This window comes from Brienomyrus brachyistius, unplaced genomic scaffold, assembly GCF_023856365.1.
Source record: "Brienomyrus brachyistius isolate T26 unplaced genomic scaffold, BBRACH_0.4 scaffold85, whole genome shotgun sequence".
In the NCBI taxonomy this organism is placed as follows: Eukaryota; Metazoa; Chordata; class Actinopteri; order Osteoglossiformes; family Mormyridae; genus Brienomyrus; species Brienomyrus brachyistius.
In genome coordinates, this window is record NW_026042360.1 from 229,090 (window position 1) to 251,315 (window position 22,226).

Consider the following 22,226-nt stretch of genomic DNA (forward strand, 5'->3'; position numbering starts at 1 on the left):
ACCCCCAGCTACTCCGAGATACCTATTTCTATGCAGGAGGAGTGATTAGTGTGAGGCTCCAGATAAGGACACATGTGCCACCAAGCAGAGCTCTGAAATGGAGCGTCTAGGTTTGTACACTGCTGTAAATCACCATCGAGGTGATATGAAGGCACACTAATACCAGTTAAAGTTGTCAAATTTCACATGCAGATGTTATTACTATCAGGCCATTATATGCACACCTTGCCAATAATTAAAATTGTTATTTCGTAAGTAGAAAATATCATTATATGCTATGCTGTTCCTTTTCTTGCAATAAAGGGGTTTAAAGATAGCGAAATTCGAATCTTTGAGCTGGTATAGACAAAGGGAGCACTCATGATAACTGAAGGTTAAGTGATTTTTTAAGGTGTATCACAATATTATTTTAATTATGACAGAGTCCCATTTGTGGTACAAACCCAAAACTCATAAGCGATGGGAGATACTGGTAAAGTGGACCTAACAGTAACAGGGTACAGGTACAATTCCAATGAATGTAAAAGCCATGCATAAAAACTACAATTAAAAGTCCAGTGCAAAAGCAAAGTGCAAAAGGTACAGGTAAAAGTCCAATGTAAAAGTCAGCATCAAAAGCTACAAGTGAAAGCCCAATGTAAAAGTCATTACTAAAAGTTACAGGAAAAAGACCAATGTAAAACCTAACAGCAAAATGTAGAGTTAAAAGTTTAATGTAAAACCCAAGATCAAAAGGTACAGGTAAAACCCCAATGTAAAAGGCAACAGCAAAAGCTACAGGTAAAAGCGAAATGTGAAAGCCAATTGCAGTAGCTACAGATAAAACCCCAATGTAAATGCCAATACCAAAAGCATACAGGTAAAAGTCTAATGTGAAAGTCAATAGCAAAAGCTACAATAAAAACTCCAAATGTAAAAGCCAATTGCAAAAACTACAAGTAAAATCCAAATGTGAAAGCCAATAGCAAAAGCTACAGGAACAAGCTCAATGGAAAAGCCAATAACAAAAGCTACAGGTAAAATTGTAAAAAAACATGTGTACAAACAGGCAGACAGGAGTTATAAGTGCAAGTGATCAGTATAAAAGTGAACAGAACAGGAAAAGGGCCAAAGACTCACAGGGGTGCTGCCATCTGAGAGAGTGGCCATGCTGATGGATGTGCTCATCTTGCCGGAGGAAGACAGGGACGGAGGTGACGGGCTCCTCTTCTCAAGGCAGCTATGGTGCATGACGTCCTGTCGCTGCATGAACTCACGCCATGCACGCTGGATTCTGACCACAGGAAAAGCAAGTCTTTACATAGCAATCAGAACTAAATATGCAATCACGAATCACTATGGATACCAGTGTGACTGTATGTGAAGAGGAATGACTGCTGTCTGTATGACGCTATGTATATATTGCGATGGGATCTACAGCTCAGTCACTGAAGTGCTGTTATTTCATAGCTAACCAGTTGATGGCAGTATAGAGATGCCAGAAATCGAGGTCATTTTTCCTTAAAACCAGACTACAGGTTTCATGTATCAGGTGTAATTAGAAACATGGCGATGGCTTGTCGTCCCGGTGAAATCCTGAGTTAGACACATGAAGATAGTGATTTTAAGTTATTTCCTTAAAGAAAATGCTGATTTAAACTTAGCCGCTTCCCAGGAACATTAGCTTTCCTGTGAAGAGCTGAGAAATGCATCTTCTCCTGTTTTCCCAGAGAGACAGTGATTCTGCGTCCAAGGCTACCATATGTCAGTCTGCGAGGCTTTAATAAAACTGGATAAAATAGCAGCCCAGGCGGGGAGCCATCTGCCAGCATGGAGCTGTGATTGACGTGCTGGGGGGCATCGGGGTAGGCGTGGGGGCCCTCAAATGAAAGAAGAAGCAAAACTCACATCAGCACCTTGGACTCCAATGGCCGGGCGGTGACAGGAACCTGGGTAATGTTGTTCTCCAGGTCCATGGTCAGCGGGTGACTGCGGTGGAGAAAGAGGACAAAAGAGAGAGAGAAGAAACGGACTGATTAGAGAGAGGAGAGATGAGGGAGAGGAGAATAACGAGATGTTCTTGGGAGAACTAACAGTCACTAGGAGAGGCCAGACTGTTGGAGGTGGTGTACCATGAACACCAGGCAAAAAACAGGCTCCCATCTAGACATATGCATGACACATGAATTACTGATGAAATATTAGTTCTTCAGGCTCGCATTCATTTATGTATATGTATGTGTATATGTAGTCTGGATGCTGAGTCGCTCTCTCTCTCTCTCTCTCTGAGTATGCTGTACACGTAGGCTATGCGTTTGGGCACACTCACTGGTAGTCTCCTTCATTTCCAAACTTCAGGCCAGTCTGCAGCTCCTTCAGCTCCTCCTGAGGGCATGGAGAGGAGGTGCGGCTTTAATCGGCAGCTAACGCACTGCAACACGCAGAAAGTCCGAGGAAAGGTCAGGTGAAGTCACAGCGAAGGGTTCTCCCGCAGCTTACGCAGCAAGCGTTTCTCGCACAGTGAGTCATGCTACACTGGAAGATTAACGCCCATCCCCACTGCATGTCAAACCCCCCCCCCCCCCCGCCCCAATTCCGTGATTGAAGATAATTATGCAAAAAACCTTACCTTAAATTTCTTCAGTAAAATACCCTATAAATGGGTAAGCTAAATATCATCACCCCAAAAAAATTACACCAAGAATGAATGAATGAATAGACAAACAAACAAACAGTAATAATCATAGGAGATTGAATGTGCAGTGCCAAAATCCCAACAGTTGATTTAATGATCTTCTTGTGATTTATTTATTCCATTTAAAATGGGTAAAGTCTCCTGCTGAATAACTGACGAGACAAATTTAATTACAAGTGGAATTAAACTGCAGAATCTCTCTTAATGTCGCCGGGGGTAACGAGAGGAAGTACCTATACATTCAGACATATATAAGCACATTTATGTACACATTTACCTACCATTGAACTTGTATCCCCACAAAACAAGGAAACTGCAGAATACAACGAACACTGTCTACACACACGGGCATATTTCCAGATGTGAGGCACCACCGACATTCTGGCCTTATTTAGATAGACATGCAGACTTTGATCTCTACTGCCCTTAATTTGTTATGTGATAAACACTATAAATGATTACGTCTGGGAATTAAGGTCAAGCCCCGCATGATTAATAATGTGACTTGATGTCAAGCAGCCATATTTTTTTCTTAAAGTAGCAATTAACCTTAGCAGCACATGACTGAGTGACTGCACAGCGTGGGCACTAGATGCGACACATGTACGATGGAGACCTGGATGTCCTGTTGATACACTGATATTGTGCTGACTGCTGCCAATGTACTTTAACAAATGGGCAGAAATTTAAAGCAGGGTGTAACCCAGAAACAATAGTTACATGCCATAAATTCTGTAAATATGGGATTGGGCGGCATTTAAAAATGAAATGCCGTGCCCCATATTGATCCATGGAAAAATGTCTCGTTTTTTTCTCCCATATTTCCTTAAACATTGCGCCCCCCTCCCCAGCCCCGCTGAGTAAATTGTAAAATCCCACCGTAGAGGAACAGACCACAAAGTCAACACCCAGGTCAGAAGCAACATCTCACTTCTGTCTGTCCCAGAAACAGGGCTGCTCCGCATTACGGCAGCTAGGTAGGCCAGGGGCGCCAAAGTGCCCTCCCACCCTACGTCTCGCTCCACTGGATGAGTAGCCACCTCTATCCGTACCCTGCAATTGAGCTTCCTCCCCACAGACAATCACTGTCATCTTCACCTCCCAAATCCCTTAAACTGTCTAGACACTGGAGAATCTGCTATACTATTCCTCCAGCCCAAATCCCTTTTCGGCTCCCTTTCTGTAATGGAGACCATCCAGGTCTTACTCACTGTTTATCAGGGCTTTTACCCTTACTTCTACTCAAAGGTAGCGTGCTCTGGGACCAGGTGCCTCACTGTGGTAATGCCACCTACAGGCAGAGCTCTGCTTTTAACCTGATTACCCTGATTAGCCCCCCACCCCTGGGAAGCACAGCCGTGGAGGGTGTTTTGGTATCACTGGCCAGGAAACAGACAAGTGAACATCTAACTGCTTAGGGAGGTGAGAGGGTCACTGTAGCTGAAACCCGAGGCAGACACTGCTGCATCCCTCTGGCCATGTGCAAGGCACCTGCTGCGCAGGAATGTGACAGGACAGGAGGCAGCTGGCATGGTCTTCTGTTGCCTCCAGGTATCTGCATCTAAGCCAGGTTAAGCTGGCAAGAACATAATCGTGTGTGGATAGTGAAAGGATCGAGGAGAGGGTCTCAGGTGAGAACGGGGCATCTGTCGTTTGCATCTCCTGCATTCGGGCCAGTGCAGATGTCGCTCCTGGTTTTTCTAAGACCAAGGAGGAGGTAGGACACTCAGTGTCAAAGCTTCAAGACACATTTTGAACTATAATATGCAAATAAGATTTTTTTTTAATTCGTTCCAATAATGTAGGATAAAGTAAAATGCAGCTTGACACATGATGTCCGTGGGCCGCCTGGCACTCCCACTTTAACACGGGAGCCAAGTAAGACCAAGATGTGGAAGCGATGCAGTGTGCAATCTCCCACATGCTAATGCCTGACCTTCAGAACACGTGGGCAGCAAGTAGGACATCGGTGAGGGACACGAATGAATGAATTCTGCAGGAGTCCGGCCCATGAACAGGGTATTTAAGCCGAATCGCTCAAGGAAAATACTGAGCTGTACAAATGACTAAGAATGGGAAGTTGCTTTGAATAAAAGCCACAGCTACGCAGCTAAGTGTAAAGTAAATTAATTACCAGCTCAGCCTGTACTAGCCATTGAAAACAACATATCTTCACTGCAGGCGTTAAATAACAAAATCATTGGCTCTGCCCCATCTGAATTAGGGAGTTCATTAACTCCTGTGCCAATAAAGATTTGCAATGGAAGCTCTCATACTCAGTGCTTGTGCTCTGACTGCTTACAGGGCCCCGATAACCCACATCAATCCCATCTCCTGAACTCAACCCTTGTTTGATACTTAGCAACGCAGGGCAAAAAGCCCTAGAAATAAAGAAAGGTTTGCATAATTTAGCAATGCTAAGGACAGGAAATCTATACTCATTTTGGGTTGTGCACTGCCAAGCACACACTATTGATTATCAAGGCCGCTGGGTAAAATTTATGAACATGTTTTGGGATTGTACAGCCTAAAGACAAGCTGTGGAATCTGGATCCCCACGTGCTGTAAAAACAACGCTGGAGACAGAGAATTTCCACTGCCCCCCCTGTCCTAACCTAGGGAGGAGGGGGGAGGAAAGCTGAGGGACAGTAAACGCAAGGGATGTTTCTCAATACCAAGAACGTAAACAATAGACTTTTGATCATGGCAAGAGTGGTCTTGCAGACTTCCCTCCCAAGAACGAACTTGGGGCGCAATGTATCATGGGATGGGTCTTGTGTGGCGAGGATGCAACAGACGCATCCTTGATATTTGGGGCAGGTTATGGGAAAGGTAGGGAAACTTAAAGAGTAAGTGCAAGCCTGGGGGGAGTTTGTGGGAAGCACAGGTGGCCCCTAGATCTTCAGAGAAATTAAACTGGACCCGCGCCAGATGAACAAGAATGTGAGAGGTGCCAGAGTGAGTTACTGCCTCCATCTCACCCGTTTGCGGAGCGTAAATCTCCATCCCCAATACCTGAAATCCACCAAACCTGTATATCCCATGTACTTGAACCTAACAAGAAAGTACAAGTTATGGCTATAAAACAAGCTCATTGCAAAAGCTTATACTCCTTCTGTATAATAATTTCTGATTCAGCCACCCAGTAGGTGGCCTTGTACAATATGGCTATTAAAAACATTCAAGAGATCTGTTATGCATTGACATACTCGAAATACTTTAAAGGATCTGTATCACATGTTCAATCATATCTTGCTGTAAAAACTGATATAATTTGCAGCTATATAATCTTTTATAACCCTAGTCCTAATCCTAATCCCAAGCAGACATCTCCTGTACTCCATGTCTAAGCACAGTGGGCATGATGAGAGCAATCCATCCATTATTCCAACTTTGCGGTGGGCATAAATACTTAATAGGAACTCAGTTACTACTGAAGTACAAATCACGAACAAATACGGTAGCTACTTGAGATAAAAGATGCCTCAAGATTCATTAATAATGAACAAACATGAGATCAGTATCTCACTTGTGCTATTCGTGACTTGTTCCTTCAGCAGTTCACAAAGGTTTACAGAATTAACAGATACATACTAGTGGCTAACATTGTGGAAACACTTCAGATTTTTAGAGATGTGTCACGATTCGTTAATAATGAACAAACATGAGATCAGTACACATCAAAGACTTAGTTCATCGTTAATTTCTACATAAGTGCAAAGTACTCAAGTACAGTGTTACTTGATCGCTTATCTGTAGTGCAGGGTGATGATGAGCTTGGGGCCCGTCCCTGGAAACCTGGGGGCCAGGCGGAGCACAGTCCACCACAGGGCGCAAATATTACATTCATTCAACCCTCAGGCCAAAGTCACCCAGTACTGGGTGACGGAGCAGACCAGACACTGATGCCTGCTTTTACTTCAGCTCCTCCTCTAGAGTGCCTCAGCTACCAGCTCCAGTTTGTAAACACCTTGTCACCATTTGCCTCCTGCACATTTGAACTGGCAACAGTGTGATAAGCTTACTATTGCCAGTGAAAGAACGGAACAGGGTATGAAGCAGACACCAGCAGATGTGTTTGCTGTTCTAATGAACTCGGTTACTGCAGATGGAAAGTTGGCACGCTGCAGAGGACGCAAGCTTCGCAAAGCATGATGTGTGACGCCCAAGATAATCAGTGTAACAAGTTTGAGTTTGAATGTGGGACTGAACTGCTGGCCTTACAAGTGATGGTTCGGTTATGTTCCATAATGTTACATAATGTTCCAGGACAGGATACAGATGGGCCCAGTCACTATAGTTACAGGTTCACGTACCTCATCTCCCAGGGGCACCAACCAACACCTCCAGGACGTTGCCTCATATTGACGTAAAAACAAGTGATGCTGTCTAACCTGGTCTTATCCAAAGTGTGTCTAGACAGACTATTCCCCCCTATCAGCTGTCCTGCTGCGCTGTCACGTCCCTGAGTGACCCTACTATCTACATAGCGCAGATGGATTTATTATCCCTGCTAGTACTGAACACCGTGTCCTGTTTTTCGTCATATGTAATGACTTTGCTCTCAGCGGGATGCGAGTGGAGACAGCAGATACCCTTCAGATGGGGGATTCCGTGGCAGTATTTGCCATTGCCGTCAAGGTGACGCTGCAGCAAAGCAGGGAGTCAAACGTGTTCGTCCGGAGAGCTATCGGTAAAACGGCTCAGATTCAGAGGCACGTGGAGACGAGCGGGAATGTGATGCGATTTAAAGGCGGGGGGGTTCTCCGGGCCTCGGGATGTGCTGCTGCTCCTCATGCAGGACATTCAGGGCACGATGGGAGCTCATCCAGCCCCCCATCTACAGACAGACTAAACCGGTTTGGGGTAACTTTTTTGCTGCATAGGACTACTTACAGTATGGCTTCCTGAATTAGCAGAGGGACATAGGGAAGCTGTAGAAGAGACACGCATAGAGGGGTTGTACTTGCGACAAAAGAGGCAGAGGCAGGTCATGGAGATGACAGATACAGGCAAGGAAAAGAGGAGTGCTAAAGAGAAACCAGATGCAGCTATAAGTGAGCATTAGCAAAACTGAATTACATGTAAAAGTCAGAGTTTGGAAGGATTTTTTCCCCCATTGTCACTGTCGAGCTTAGAGAACTATTTTTTTTTTATTTCTTATCTACAGTTACTGGGCTAGAGACAAGAGTAACACCTTAAAGAGGGAACTGATCCAGGTGAAACACAAACAGTAGCACAGTCACTGCTGTGATGTGTAAAACAATAGATCTTCACTTTTTTACTTTATAAGGCCATGGATAATCGTTATTTGTAAATTATCCATTGGGGCACCATTATATGGACAGTAAAATATTTCATTAACATGCCACAACAAAGAACATTTTAATAATTCACAAACATTTTTCAGTTGGCTGTTTAATGCAACCTGTTATGTATGTTTTAGAAATAACGGCAAGATAAAAATTCCAGTGTGGCGGGGCATTAGGCATCCAGAATAGGCCTGAGAATAACAATTTTATTGGGCTTTACAGCAGATTAAAATGGTAATACCCACTGTTCATCAAGATCAGCATTTTATTATCCCACTGGAGTCAATTCAAAGTCTTTGCATTCCCATGGCATAGACAAGGTTTATCTTGTAGGATACTGGAATCCGTACCATGTGGAACAATTTAACAACAAACATATCATTATGAAAGTCAACAATAATTGCATCATTAAAGTGTAAAATGAAAACCAATTTCACTCCCTCCCCATTTAATTTCCATAAAAATATTTATCATTTCACATTCTTGGCAACTCCTCAAAAGCAAGAGCTGCCGCAGTTTCACTGTACTTTTCTGATTACCACTGGAAACTCCAGGTGAGAGTTACTATCCAATAATTTCACAGTAATTATGTGTCGCGCGAGAACAAGAAGCAAATCATGGCGCACACTGCGATTCCCGGGCACCAGCTTGCAAGGCCTGCTGTGGCCTGCACTCAATTGAGCGCACTAACCTCTACTGCTCCCTGACTCAAAGCCAAATGGCAAGGCATGGACACACACCTCCAGCTACATGTTTTGTGGGTCAAGGACAGACCTGTTTTCATTCAGTCACACCCAAAAAGCTTACAGCCACTCGCGTCAGTCCATCCCTGTTCGACTACTGACAGACACATGGGCCTGGGTGAAGATGAGCGGATAAGTCACGCTCATTGGCCACGTCATCCTCTCTATCCCACTGAGACTCTTCGAGGGATACTCTGCTTGATGTGTAGCTCTGTTGCTTTTGTAAAGTGTAAGGGAAATAAATGCTTTGAAATAAGATGGGGAGGTAATGGACGGGGCGGCACCCCCAGCCGAGTGACGGACTGTGCTGCTAAATCGGGAGCAGAGACAGGGGCCATTAGCCCTCATCTCTCCCTAGTATTCAAAGTAATGAAGTAGAAAGTTGCAACAAAAAAAAAAAGAGAAAACCATCCAATCTCTGATTAATGGGCAAGCTGTGACAGAGAGGGGAGAATCGGTGAAGTGTACTCAGTGATGGAGGTGAGGCAAGGGTTGCTGATTATAGGAAAAGCACATTTCAGGCCACAAAGTAAGTGCCTACTCCTTTCTCCTACTTCTATAATGAAAGAACTCTATTATAAAGCAGTACAATAGTGTCCTTTTAATGTTCTGCAGTTCCCAAGCCCCAGAAGAGATTAACAAAACATACTTTAATGCACTAACCCTTCAGGTAAAATCATGCACCTGCAGTGTATTAGGTAGTAGTTAAAAAAAGAATTATGGTTCTCATTAAAACCCAATAACTTAATATAGGAGCAGCATAATGAAAGTAAGTAACAGTACCTGCTTATAAACAAACAACATATAATTGATTTCACTTGTTGATGGTGAAGCCATGATACATACAAAATGTGTCAGATGTGCATAAAATGTCATAAAGTGTCTTGGATAGGTCGTCTGAATACATCATGAAATCTAAAATACACTAAAAGACATATCAAAGCAGCAAAACTGTATTAAATTAAAACCTTGAGATTAATTTCCAGATGATGTATTAGTAGGATTATTTGTTTTCTTAGTAGTGAGGTGAGCATGGTTATTTCACACTATACTGCTCTATCAGGCAGCTACCTGTTTTTTAATAAAGCAGAAACTACAGCAATTCAATCACCTAACAGCAGTCCTCAGAAGTCATTTTCCTTACTGCCAAGAGGTGTATGGGAAACCTGAGATTATGTCTGATAATAAAACACCTATACTTACACTTACTATACTTATACTTACTATACTATTACACCTATACTTTACTTATGGGTAACATACTTTTCAGTTTTGTGGCACATACACATAGCTTTGTATTCAATTCTCTGTGGGGACCATCCATTAATTTCTATGTGAAAAACCCTAATCTTAGAAATGACAGCCTTAACCGCTACCCAGCCCTGACCTTAACCGTACGTAACCAAACAATATATAAGACTTTAGGCATTTTTAGTTTTTTTAATGCCGTCATAGATTTTTATAAAACTGCATTACCTCTTGTGGGGACTGAAAAAAAAATAACCGATTTTTATCACATTGCTGGGACATTATACATAAAACGCACACACATATACTATCACGCATTTATACTCCAAAATCAATTAAACCAATCTTTCTCTAAAGCTGCTCTAAAAGAAAAAAAAAGTTTTAAATATACATACTTCCATTGCAATTTCGATCTTTTTTTGTAAATTCTCCTCGAGCCATCATCCAAATTCAGCCATGCAGGAAATGAAAACAATTGAAATATTTTCAGCGCTTAAAATGAGCAGAGTCTGGGCAATAGCTCATCTGAAGAAGAGAAAAGGGGGCAGAAAGAAAGAGAGCAAGTGAGAAAGAGAGGGGGCGTCATGCAGTTCAGTGGCACACTACACAGCGATGGCATCTCACGGTGATCAGACAAACACATACAATCAAACACTTACAATTTCCCTGCTCACCATATCATTTCATAACCTCATCACTCTCCTGGGTTGAGACGACCGATTGAAGTAAAAGAAAAAAAAATAAGTAAATGAAAAGGTCTGGGCGATGAATAACTCATGTTTAGCACGTCCATCTCTGGTGTAACATTAAACTTGCATGTCATTGCTGAGAGGGTCCAAATGTAATGTCACATTGCATACCAAGTGCAATAAGACTGTAACAAAAATAAGAAAATAAAATAGCTCAGAGACTGTTTATGCAATTTGGGAGGAGTATCAAGGTTACTTAGCATGGAATAAATCAGCAGTTTGTGGTTCACGGACTGAGAAGCGAGTCATTGTTAAGACACACATTGTGAACGTTCAACTAGCTAAGAAAAATAAGAGCCCCTTATTGAGAGATGATTCAAGCCACTGACCAAGTCAGATGGCCAAAGCCTTGACTACAGTGCTGGGTCACTGCTTTTATTACATCTTGCGGTGACTCTATTCCCTGATTTCTCTGTGTACTTGACACTGCAGCTAAAGCCCTTTGTGTGAACTAAGATAATTTACATCTATAAAAGCTTGCACTGTGTCTTGCTGTGGTGATTATGCTGCAGGGTATGAGTGGAGATTGACAGGCACACAGCAAATCATAGCCAGACTGCAGTAATGAATATTCCCAGAGTGCTTGGATTTCCTTATGCATCTGAAATCAAACTGGTGACGGCAATGACCTTGAATTTCAAGTTCTTCCTCATGTATATATTGGTACCCTTCCTGTAATCCAGAGATATACCGTAAATTTTGACACTAAACTGCACTCGGCATGTAACTGTGTGTGTTAATGTGTTTATGTAAGCATGCCCTGCAGTGGACAGGTGTCTCACCAAGGGTGCCCTGTCTTCTGGGAAGAAGATTAATATAGGCCTATGAAAAAACATATGTATAGACACGTATGTTGACTTAGATACATGCACATCTAAATAGGTGCTGCAGTGAGGCTAGTGAATGTAGCTGTAAGCTTTTACTATATTTAAGTACAGAGTTTATAAATATAAGTCCAGGACATCCATTCCCACAATAATAGAAGAAAGCATTTATTTCCTCGTAAATCTGCCCACTAATAAGAGCTTAAACTTTGGTTCCATAGCTGAATGCTCGATTTAGACGCTGCACCTGCACAATAAATCATGACGTCACCATCCAAAGAGGCTTAGCAGCACTTTCATTTGTAGGTCCGTAAAAGACAATATGCTTCATCTGTTCCCCTGGAACTTCCATTCGACATTGAATAATTACAGCCCAGTGAAAAACTACATAATTACCACTCACCTCAACCTCATTTCTCTGGTCACCAAAATTTATTCTGAACTGTGAACAGGATTTCAGATACAGTTTATCAGAAATGCACACATTTACTTAATATGCTGCTGCTTTTGTCTTTTTTTAGACCACTTTCCTCTGTAGTTTTATTTCTGTGAGGATACAAAGGACAATCAATTATACTCCCTTCAGCTAGAATATAAGGGAAAGTCACAGCAGTGTGTATTTTCGGTTTGGACACAATGTAAAGCAGGTTATACCCGGAAAAAAATATTTTCGTCTTCAATAGCAATTTTTATACTTTTGAAATACATAAAAGCAATATCAATCCATTCATCCTCCCATCCATCCATCCATCCATCCACCCATCCATCCATCTTCTGTACTTGTCCAAGGTATAACACAGGATTGGGCATCAGCTCATCGCAGGGCATACAGACCATTCACATCTACAGATAATTTTGATAACCGCGATTCGCCTTAGCATGGTTCTGAACTGTGGGGGTAAACCGGAGTGACCGGAGGAAACCCCACAACAACACGGGGAAAACATGCAAACTCCACGCACATGAAAACCAGGCAACAGTGCTGAGGTGACCAGCACTGTACTGCCGCATCAAAGCAATATTATCGACTGAAACTTATTAACTTGGGGAAAAAAGCTGAGGAATTAAGACTTTCCTTTCCCTTATATCATGCACTCTTTTTCAAAGTTTATAAACCAGCCAAAGAAGCTGAACCATGTCTGGGAAAGGACTTGAAACAGAGAGTCTGTGAAAGCTGGGTTCACCTGCCCTAATTGCTGATATTACATATTCAGCCATGTTACATCCTCAGTAACTTCAAGACCTGGTGCTGACATAAGGATCACTGCCCAGTCCTTGTGTACTGTGCCTCCGTTGACTATCCTGCCATTTGTTTTATTCATTTACACAGTAACTTTCATGGGTGCTTTGACCGTGGGACGATCTCGTCTGAAGCCACTTGAATAATATGGACACTATCGTTAGTTCCACTGATGATCCGCTGTTCATTAACACAAAGACATTTCCAGTCCTAAAAAGTCTGATCCTCATCACAAAGAAGTACATAAAAAAAAATACATCCCTGTCAGTCACTTCAGGCTAATGACTCTGCATTGGAGCGTACATTCAAACGGCTACCATCTGCTGCAAGGCACCAATTACACCTATGATTCTTCCAAGCAGCCCCCTCACAGGGGACTCAAACTGCATTAAGTGCAGTGCTTCATCACCACTCCATCTCACACTTCGCTTTTGTGTTCGTGAGCCTGTTTCATCTTGGTTACTCATGGTTAAAGTGTCTACACTGCACAGTACAGCCCTGCTTGTTTTGCCATTTTGTGTCGCGCAGTCGCAAATGTATTAGCATCTGTATTATTGCTACTGAGTGCATGAATTAAAAATATACAACCAAAAACAAATGTGGCCTATTTAGCGTAAGCTAAGTAGCAGCATGTATGTCTGTTAAGGTTTCGGTGAACGGTCCATCGGGCCCACCTGACATTCCCGTGACTTCACAGGTTGGTTCTGTAATCAGGGTCCTTACGATCAGTGGGAGTATGGGATTGGCACATGTCGCCCGCTTAAGAGCAGCATCCTTGGGTGGCAGACAAGGCAAATTGCTTAGCAACAGCCACCTGCTCCAGTGTGTGGAGTGCAGGGGAACTACTGGTGGGAGGTAAAAGTGCTGGAAAAGATTAAATGAAATGGGTGCAGTATGCTGGCCTGACTTTTTGCCTTAGCTCCCGTTTGTGCCTGGCAATTACCCCAGTGGCTTTGTGAGCCCCCTTTCTCTGTTTCTGCCTTTGTTCTCATCAGGGGGGGGGGGGGACACCACTGGGACCTAGGAGTGTGACAGAGGGGTCCTTCCTTTGTCCACTACATGCATTTATTCTACAAATGAGTTTCTTTCATAGCACATGGTTAACTGAAGCAGCTTTACCACCTGAAATGAAATTTTATAGCACAGCCATCTCTCATTTTAAACATCCCAGAGAAACATCCAAGCTCAAACATGAATGTCGCTGAGAGCTTAATACAGCCTTTTAAGCGTCGATTTTTTATTTTTTTACTCCTCAGACTCTTTCATCCAGAGCTGCTTACCATATTTACAGCCAGATACGTTTCAGCAGGACTTCTGCTACGAGGGGGGTGGCCAGTCTTATCCAGAAAGGGCTGCGGTGTGTGCAGGTTTTTGCTGTGACTCCCTAATTAGGTCACTAATTAGAGGACTAATTGGCTGAAAAGTCCTCACACCTGGGCTTGAACAGCTTTCTTATCCCCAAAACCTGCAAACACCAACCCTTTGGGATAGGATTGGCCACCAATCGGACTTGTGCTCGGACTTGGGCCACAACCTCCATCGGTTTACAGTAAATCCACATTCGCACAATCGCACTATGCTATTTGCGACTTACAGTCATCGCTGTCATCAAGGGAGGTGCCTCCTTAAAGGGAAAATACTCAGGATCTGTATTATTATGGAGCCTTGGATTATTACAGACATGTTAATCTGACCTATGCTGACCTCTACGCGTTTTTTCCAACATTATTTACTGTCAACCAACACCAAGCCATAGCTTCCGTTTGTGCCCCAGATTCTCCTCAAAGCTGCCAAATCTGTATGTAAATACATATTTATTCTGCACGTTTCCAAAGTCTGTGTCAAAGCTATCACTTTGGGCCAGCACACATGAACAAACGTTGCATCCACAGAAGCACGACGCTCCCCAACTATCTTTCCCTCACTTGAATCCTGAGACGTACCAGGAGTTATGCAACTTCTCAGTTTTGATGCTTCTCTCCTGGTTGACATCTGGGTCTGGCACTAAAGCTGGATGAATACTGATGACAAAAGCTACATGAGTCAGACGACATTTGTGAAACTATCCAAAATCTGTGGCGTTCCTGCCTGAAGAGTGGACACCACATGACATGCCCTGACACATCAGTAATTTTCAGACAGACACAATGGACAAACTAACTAACCCACAGACAAAAATGCGAGCTAAATTACCTATACGACAGGAGCTCTTTTATTTATTGTGAAGCAAGGTTACCAGTTGGATATGAATTATTCATTAGGGGAAAAGGGCATCAGCTGAATGATCTCAGCACTGGCCGGGTACGAGGGAAGCCCATGGGCCCAGTGTGTTTTATTAGATTCAGATTCAGGCTGGAAGCTCTTTCCTCCTGGCTTATTCAGCTCATAAACGAGAGGTAGGCATGAAGGGCTTTGAATTGACTGTCACTAATAAAGAGGAGAATGGAATTTAATCTGGGTTTTTTTTAAGAATGTAAATATTAATGCAGGCATAGAATTAGGGTAAAGATTATAGAGCGAGTCTCACTGATGCAACCTCCAATGGAACTATGCATTCCATTGTGCCTAAAGGAATCTTTCCACGTGCAAACTGTGCTAGCAACATTTTCCATTGACAGCTATCATGCCTGCATGCAGTCAGTTCATTCAGCTTCTTTAATCCTACCACTGACATGAAAACAAATGCAATTTTAATCTTGTTTTAATATTACTGTATTTAAATTGTGTTCCCACTGTAGATTTTAAGTGTGACTTTTCTTTAGTGTAAGTGTCCAGTCTCTTGTGGCAGTAACTATAGCAACAGAAAAAGTGGATGATCAAGTGAATGTGTGAGAGAGAGAAGAGGGAGAATGAAAATCAATGCTGCCGCCTTGCCAAAAGGCTGCTTTTGATGGGAAGGTCAAACTGGGAGGATGAAGGAAAGAGGGAAATGAGGAACTGAAAACAGGCAAATGAGATTCTCTTTTATGCACACGCTCAATTATACATGCATGTTTATAACACAATTGCACGCCAAAGACTTGCACACAGACACGTGTGACATCTCACCCATGCAGGGCATGATGGATTATTAGAAACGTAGCAGATTAAACTGATTGCTGTGACAGGGAGGTCAACACCCACACTGGTGGGACATGGCCTGTTAAGCAATTCACGCTACTCCCCCCAACTTCAGCATCTGCCTATTGCTTGTTCTTAGTTTAGCGAGTGGTGGGGGGGGCTTTGCATGTAGCAGAGTTACAGCATGCCATAAAGAGGGTCAGTTTCCTCATATCCCAAACCAAAATGAGTGTGCAAATGGCCTCACAGACCATAAACTGAGATGTTCCATGAGTGCCCCCCCAGGCCCTGTAAGGCAGGGCAGTACATAAGTGGATGGGGCACTAAAACATAAGATGCTGTTTTATGGCCCATGTTATTTTTTTTTCTCCATGGTGACATTCAATTTATATATTTTTTAAGAGTTCAATATACTACGGGATTATTACACAGGGGTGTGAATCATTGGAATTAGAATCCAAATGGCAGCTAAACCTGTCACTGTAAAGGTGAAGACAATATTATTTTTCTTCACCCTGCTTGTGGGAAAAATGCCCCTAATTTAAATCAGAGTGACCAGCAATATTAACATAAAATAAGCAAATGCATGAGGGGATAATATGTATCACATTATCATTACTCCAACAGTGATGTTAATACCATAGACCCATTGACGATGGTTACACACACACACAGACACACACACACACACATCTTTGTAATTATATCTTTGTGGGGACTCTCCATTCATTTTTATGGGGAAAACTCTAATCCCAACATGGTAACCCCCACCCAGCCCTAATCTTAACCATAAGTAACCAAATAAAATATGAGTCATTTTGGCATGTTTTGTTTTTTGATTGCATTCACAGGTCTTTGTGGGGTCCTGAAAAACTTTCCCCACAACATCAAAATAACTGGTTTTTATTACATTGTGGGGAACATGTGGTCCCCACAATGTAATATAAACATAATCCACAGACACACACACACACACACGAATGTAAATGCCCTCTTTGGTCCGCAAACCAACGCGGCTTGAAGCTCTGCCCACCAAGCGAGAAGTGTTACTCCTGTGGTTCTCAGGTTTGCTTCCCCGGTAGTGGAAAGAGCTCTCCAACCACATCCGGTCATCAGATGTCTTGAGGCCCATCTTCCAGTAATCCACAAATTCCATAAATTTCTCCTACTAGCTTGATGCTGTTCCCTGAAATGTTCTTAATATTGCACTTTGAGCCATTGAATAGTCTAATGAGGTTCTTGCTTTGTTAGAAGTTGTTGCTCCCACTCCGATACTGGTTTCACTTCTACCTGAGAATTCACTGGAAACTTAGCCTTACTGGACTCCTTGACAGCATGAATGCTTGCAATGTGCTATCTGTCTCATTTGTAAATTGCTTTGGACAAAAGTGTCTGCTAAATGCATAAGTGTAAATGTAACATCTGTATCATGCCACAAGATAAACTAATTTATCAATTTCATACTACAGTTTCGTTTTAAAAAGTTATATAAAGTTTTACTTATAATGGCAAAGTTCAGGGCTTCTGTGGTGATGATGAAACACCTTTGCAGACCCATTCACCGTTCCATTCATTTTTTTTTCTCCCTTAAAGATGGGTGTCACATCAAAAAAATGTAATTAATGGAAATTATTCATTATTCAACACTTAAATGAACACATCTGAAGGATGGAACTAAGGGATATAGGTTGTGAAACAGCTCCGAAGAACCGAGGTATTCTGTACAGTATTCTGTATTGTAACTCTTCCTCTACAGCCCATCCACTAGTCCAGGTTGATCTACTGTCATCCCCAGGAGCCAAGACACAGGGCATAAGTCAGGCTCAGATCACCTTGTCCAGCATTTAATGAACAGAATGAATCAGGTCTTAAAAGAAAAATACCTACCAGCGAGTCATTCCGGCCTAACTGTGGGATCATGTTTCTCATCACACCAGGAACAGAGAGGTCATGGACACATGGAATTCATCTCCTTACAGAAGGTTCCCCATTATGATAACGACCCAGATAAATTTCCCCACAAAAAAGATGGGAAGTTCTTAATTGAAAACTGTTGAGTTACTGCCCCTAGGTATAGAGATGGGGCACATACCTCAGTCACACTATTAGATTTGCCCTCCACCCCTTCTATAGAAAGGGGGGCAAATTCATATTCAAACCCCCTCCTCATTTTTTCCCTTACAGAATCTTTTTAAACACAAAACTGAAGACTCAAGGTACTCAAGTGGCCATCCCCATACTGTACCACAGGACTGAACTGCTCTCCAGTCATAAATGAAATTCGAGGCACCAGGACTGGATGGAACTCTAAAGCCAGACGTAAACCGGAGCAAAGGTGCTTTTGTATAACTATTAGTCTTTGGTTTACTATAAATTATTCCCTAGGACAGTGGTAGAGATGCTGAAGAGGGTACAGACAAAGGAACAGCTAGTCCTGACCATAGAGCTACAGTACTCACAGAAAGTCTTTAAACACTTAGTTAATTCAGTAAAAATATTGCAAATGTCTGGGCGTTATAACAAAATTATTACTTTCTTTTGTTTACAAAAAATATATAATCACATTAGAAACAATCAGTTGTTTAAAGTAAAACATTAATTTCGAAACCCAAATTATAGATCTATAAGAGTTGTTCTGAGTTAAAAAGTTCATTGACAAGCAGTCTCACTGGGTGCTTTTTAATTAGTAACACCTTTACAATAACATAAAATGGCAAACATTTGTGTTTAGTATTCCTTTGGTAGTGAACAACAATTGCAATTAATAGCAAAATGGCAGCAACAGAACTGGATAAGTCAGTCAAAAAAATGATGACACTTAATAAAAGAAAATGTCCATGGAGAAGATATGTGCAGATATGCTAAATGTTGCGAGTCAATGTACTTTTGTTATGAAGGTAATACATTTGCGACATTGGTGCAGAATTAAGCAGACGTCCAAACATCTTTTTGTGAGCACTGTATAGGTGCAGCATGAAAGAAGACCTTCATATTTTTCTTTTTTTCCTCTCTTATTGTCATAATGAACCATTGTAAATATAGCAGAATACATGCCGTGGCTGAAGATATGAGGAGGTACATGGGTAACATTTACAGTCTGTAGGAGAAATTGAATCTAGTCACCCTCTGCTCCCCACTCCCCGAAGTGAAACATCAGGATTTTTATTTAGAAATATACATCAGAGCCAGAAATTCAGAGGAACGGGAACAATAATGTCGCTGGAAAAGGCCCCGGTTTTCATTATCACAGTGGCACTAGTGAAATAGAGATATCACCTTTTTTTTTTTTAAATAATATACCCACATCCTGCTCCCTGCGAATTTTATTTGACTTGTAATGATTGTACGGCCCGGCTTCGGAATGAGGAAATGCCATCAAATTGGGCCTTGCACCGCGCCGTAGAAAACTCCATATATATTGTCAGCCATGATATGTGCTAGATGTTTAACTGGGCTTTGCGCTTGCCTAGAATGCAACATTTCCACTGGTTTTATAGTCCCATGCTGAAGATTTACCAACCAATGACACTCACGTAATGGACTGTATATAGAAAGATTAATTGATCTCTGTTTCCTCAAGCTCAGCCACTAGATGTGTTGGGCTGCTTCCATTGAAACAATGAGATATTCATAGTTCAAGCCCCCTTATACATGAGCCTCCTCTGACAAAGAGCCAGCAATTCTGTTGGCACGGACAGCGAAAGTTCCGGAACATACGTTCTGAAGTAAATGCACTTGAGAGAAGCTTTGCTCCATCGTCGTCACTTAGGCTTCTTCAGTTGAGCCGCAGCTCTCCGTCATGAGAGAGCCCTAATTAGGGTGCTTATGCTGGAGAGCTAAGTGAACCAACCAGAGGGGGCAGTGCCTTCACACAGCCGTCAGCTCTGGGGGGAGCATGCCTCTGGCAGACGAGAGGCGTAACTGGGGGACCCAGAGACATGAAAGGAAAAGCAGAGAAGGAAAAAGAAAAGAGGAGAACAGAAGACAAAAGAGAGATAGACTATCTTAAGTGGTTATCTCTGGGCCTGCAGTACACATTAAACAAGCAGCATCACTGATCGGAACCTCTTTACCCCAAGGCATCACGTGTGTGTACTACACAGAACAAATGATTATAACTAGCAGACATTCATGCAGAACTCTTCTTAAATCAGCGCCGGACCGACGTGGATATCACGGCTAAACAAAGTGTGACTATCTGCCAGGTTCACCCTGATCCGCTGAGATGATGGACAGCCAGCCAGGCGCATCCATAAGGCAGGTGTTTCTCAACCCGGTCCTTGGGGCCCCACAGACGGTCCATATTTTTGCTCTCTCCCAGCTCTCGATACAGCAAAAACGTGGACTGTCTGTGGGTCCCTGAGGACCAGATTGGGAAACAATGGAAAATAAGAGTTGCAGCAACAATGACAACAGAGATCCCAGGCCAGAGAGCATAACAACCATCACGGCAAAGCTCCAGGCTGTTAGCGTGGCTGCATTGGTTAAGATGAATCTAAATGTCTCTGGAGTGTCTACGTCTACAGTCTAGATGGCACTTGTTGGTGCATAAGGACATGAAGGGACATGAAGGGAATTCATGAGCTAGAAAAAAATTCAAAAATAAGCATAAAGCAATACCACGAGTTAAACGTCAAACGTGGGATTTCGCCCAGCTATGGGATTTCATTGTAATTATCATTTTAGAGACAAGTGTGCCCTTATCAGCTGATATGTGGTGTGTCCATGAGAGATGTGTAATGGTATGCAAATGAGACCCTGCTCGGTTCATTGTCACAGTGCCGAACGAATGTGTGCATGACAGTGGCAGCGTTATTCCTGCCTGCCTTTGCTGCAGACCTGCCGATGGTGGGAGCAGACAGGCTGCATGCCTGAGACACAGCTACACATAAGGTCCTGGGGGGTGTCACGCTCCCCTGGTGGCAGAAGATAAGCAGCAAGGCTTATCGCCCCTCATACAATGGAGGAGAATGAGCTCAGAGCCTGGAGCTGCCCGCATCCTCGCAGAAAGGAGCCAGGGAGCCGGAACAACGGCAGGCTGGGGTGTTGAATTTTCTTCAGCTGTACAGCTGGACAGGTGCCTGAGGCAGTGGCTGCGTGTGTAGGGACCAAGTAGGATCCTACTTTACCCTGTACTGTTTTACTTTGTGTGTTACTGGGGGCTATTTTAAGCAATAAATTATAGTTTTTTTTCTTAGCTTTTGGCTTCTTAGGTATTTGAGTATACTGTATAAGTAGGTTAATTTGTAAGGAAAAATGTGAAATTATTATGTGTGCAAATATGATAGGTAAATAGGTAAAGGCAGAAATTTCAGCGATTATAATTTTATCTTTTGTCAAAGTGGTTTTCCTGAGATAGAGAGTGAATAATTTTGTAAGCTCTCTAGCATGTGGTGCTTCCCTGCTGGAATATCAGGCCCCCTCACTAGCACAGAGAGCATCCTGTTTTAAGCACATGGCTCCAATCCTTCCATCCTTGTATTCCATACTATCAGTTTCGGAGTCCTGGGAAGAGCTGCAATTCCCTCCGGTCAGCCAGGTTATTTTGGGATGATCTACGGATGTTCGTCGCAAAGCCACGTCACAACTGGATCTTTATCGTCTCACGTTTCACAGTTTTCGGGAAAAGCGTTTACTGATTAAGTGGCCAAGCCATTTAAGATGCTCTCCTTCTGCATGGAAATCGTAGATGGCAGACTGTTCACTTATGAAACAGATCAGGAGACCCCGGGAGGAATAAATTGCTTTTGCTTCTTCAGGGAGGGAGGAAGGGAGATCAGCAGGGATTTATTCCGCAGCAAACGCAGTAACTCCAGCTGGAAAGGTTCCTTTGTTCATCCTATCAGCACTTTGCTTTCCACAAGGTAGGTGTTTACTTTGTGCTGTAGAATCTTCCATCGGATGTAGAGCAAGGTACTTCAGATAAACTTCAGGTATACAGAAGGCATGAACAGCAAGTGCTGAGCCTAAACTGGATGGTCACAAGCAACCAAATGCATTCACTGAAACAGACTGTAACCAAGAACTAAAATAATAGGAGAATTAAGGAAACCATTATGGACAACCACTGATTTAAATGTAGAATTTGTCATCCATTGGTCATAACATCATGCTACAAATTTGAGCAGCAGTTAACATAAAACACTAATTTGCTTGTGCCTGCATGATCCTTGTAAAATACACACATATATGTGAGTGTGTGTGTGTGTGTGTGTGTGTGTATGTGTGTGTGTGTGCATGCGTGTGTGTGTGTATAAACCGAAGCATAGTTTCTCAGGTCAATGTTCTCTTTCTTCCTACCTCCTCTGCAGAAGAATCAATCTCAGGAAGACATTCCCATCGAGAACAAATCCACCAATTTTCCAATTTATCAGAT

The 22,226-nt window shown here is 42.6% G+C and overlaps 1 protein-coding gene across 1 annotated transcript in view; it reads right to left on the reverse strand.

Annotated features, from left to right (window-relative positions):
- Positions 1 to 414: 414 nt before the first annotated feature.
- The window catches only part of LOC125727042 (IQ domain-containing protein J-like), a 30,864-nt gene continuing 9,052 nt past the window's right edge, over positions 415 to 22,226 (reverse strand). The window contains exons 2-4 of the mRNA XM_049003605.1: positions 2,309 to 2,364; positions 1,888 to 1,968; positions 415 to 1,273 (exon numbers count right to left, since the gene is read on the reverse strand). Of these exons, the coding sequence (XP_048859562.1) occupies positions 1,060 to 1,273; positions 1,888 to 1,968; positions 2,309 to 2,364 (351 nt within the window). The 3' untranslated portion in view covers positions 415 to 1,059. The remainder of the gene's footprint in view (positions 1,274 to 1,887; positions 1,969 to 2,308; positions 2,365 to 22,226) is intronic.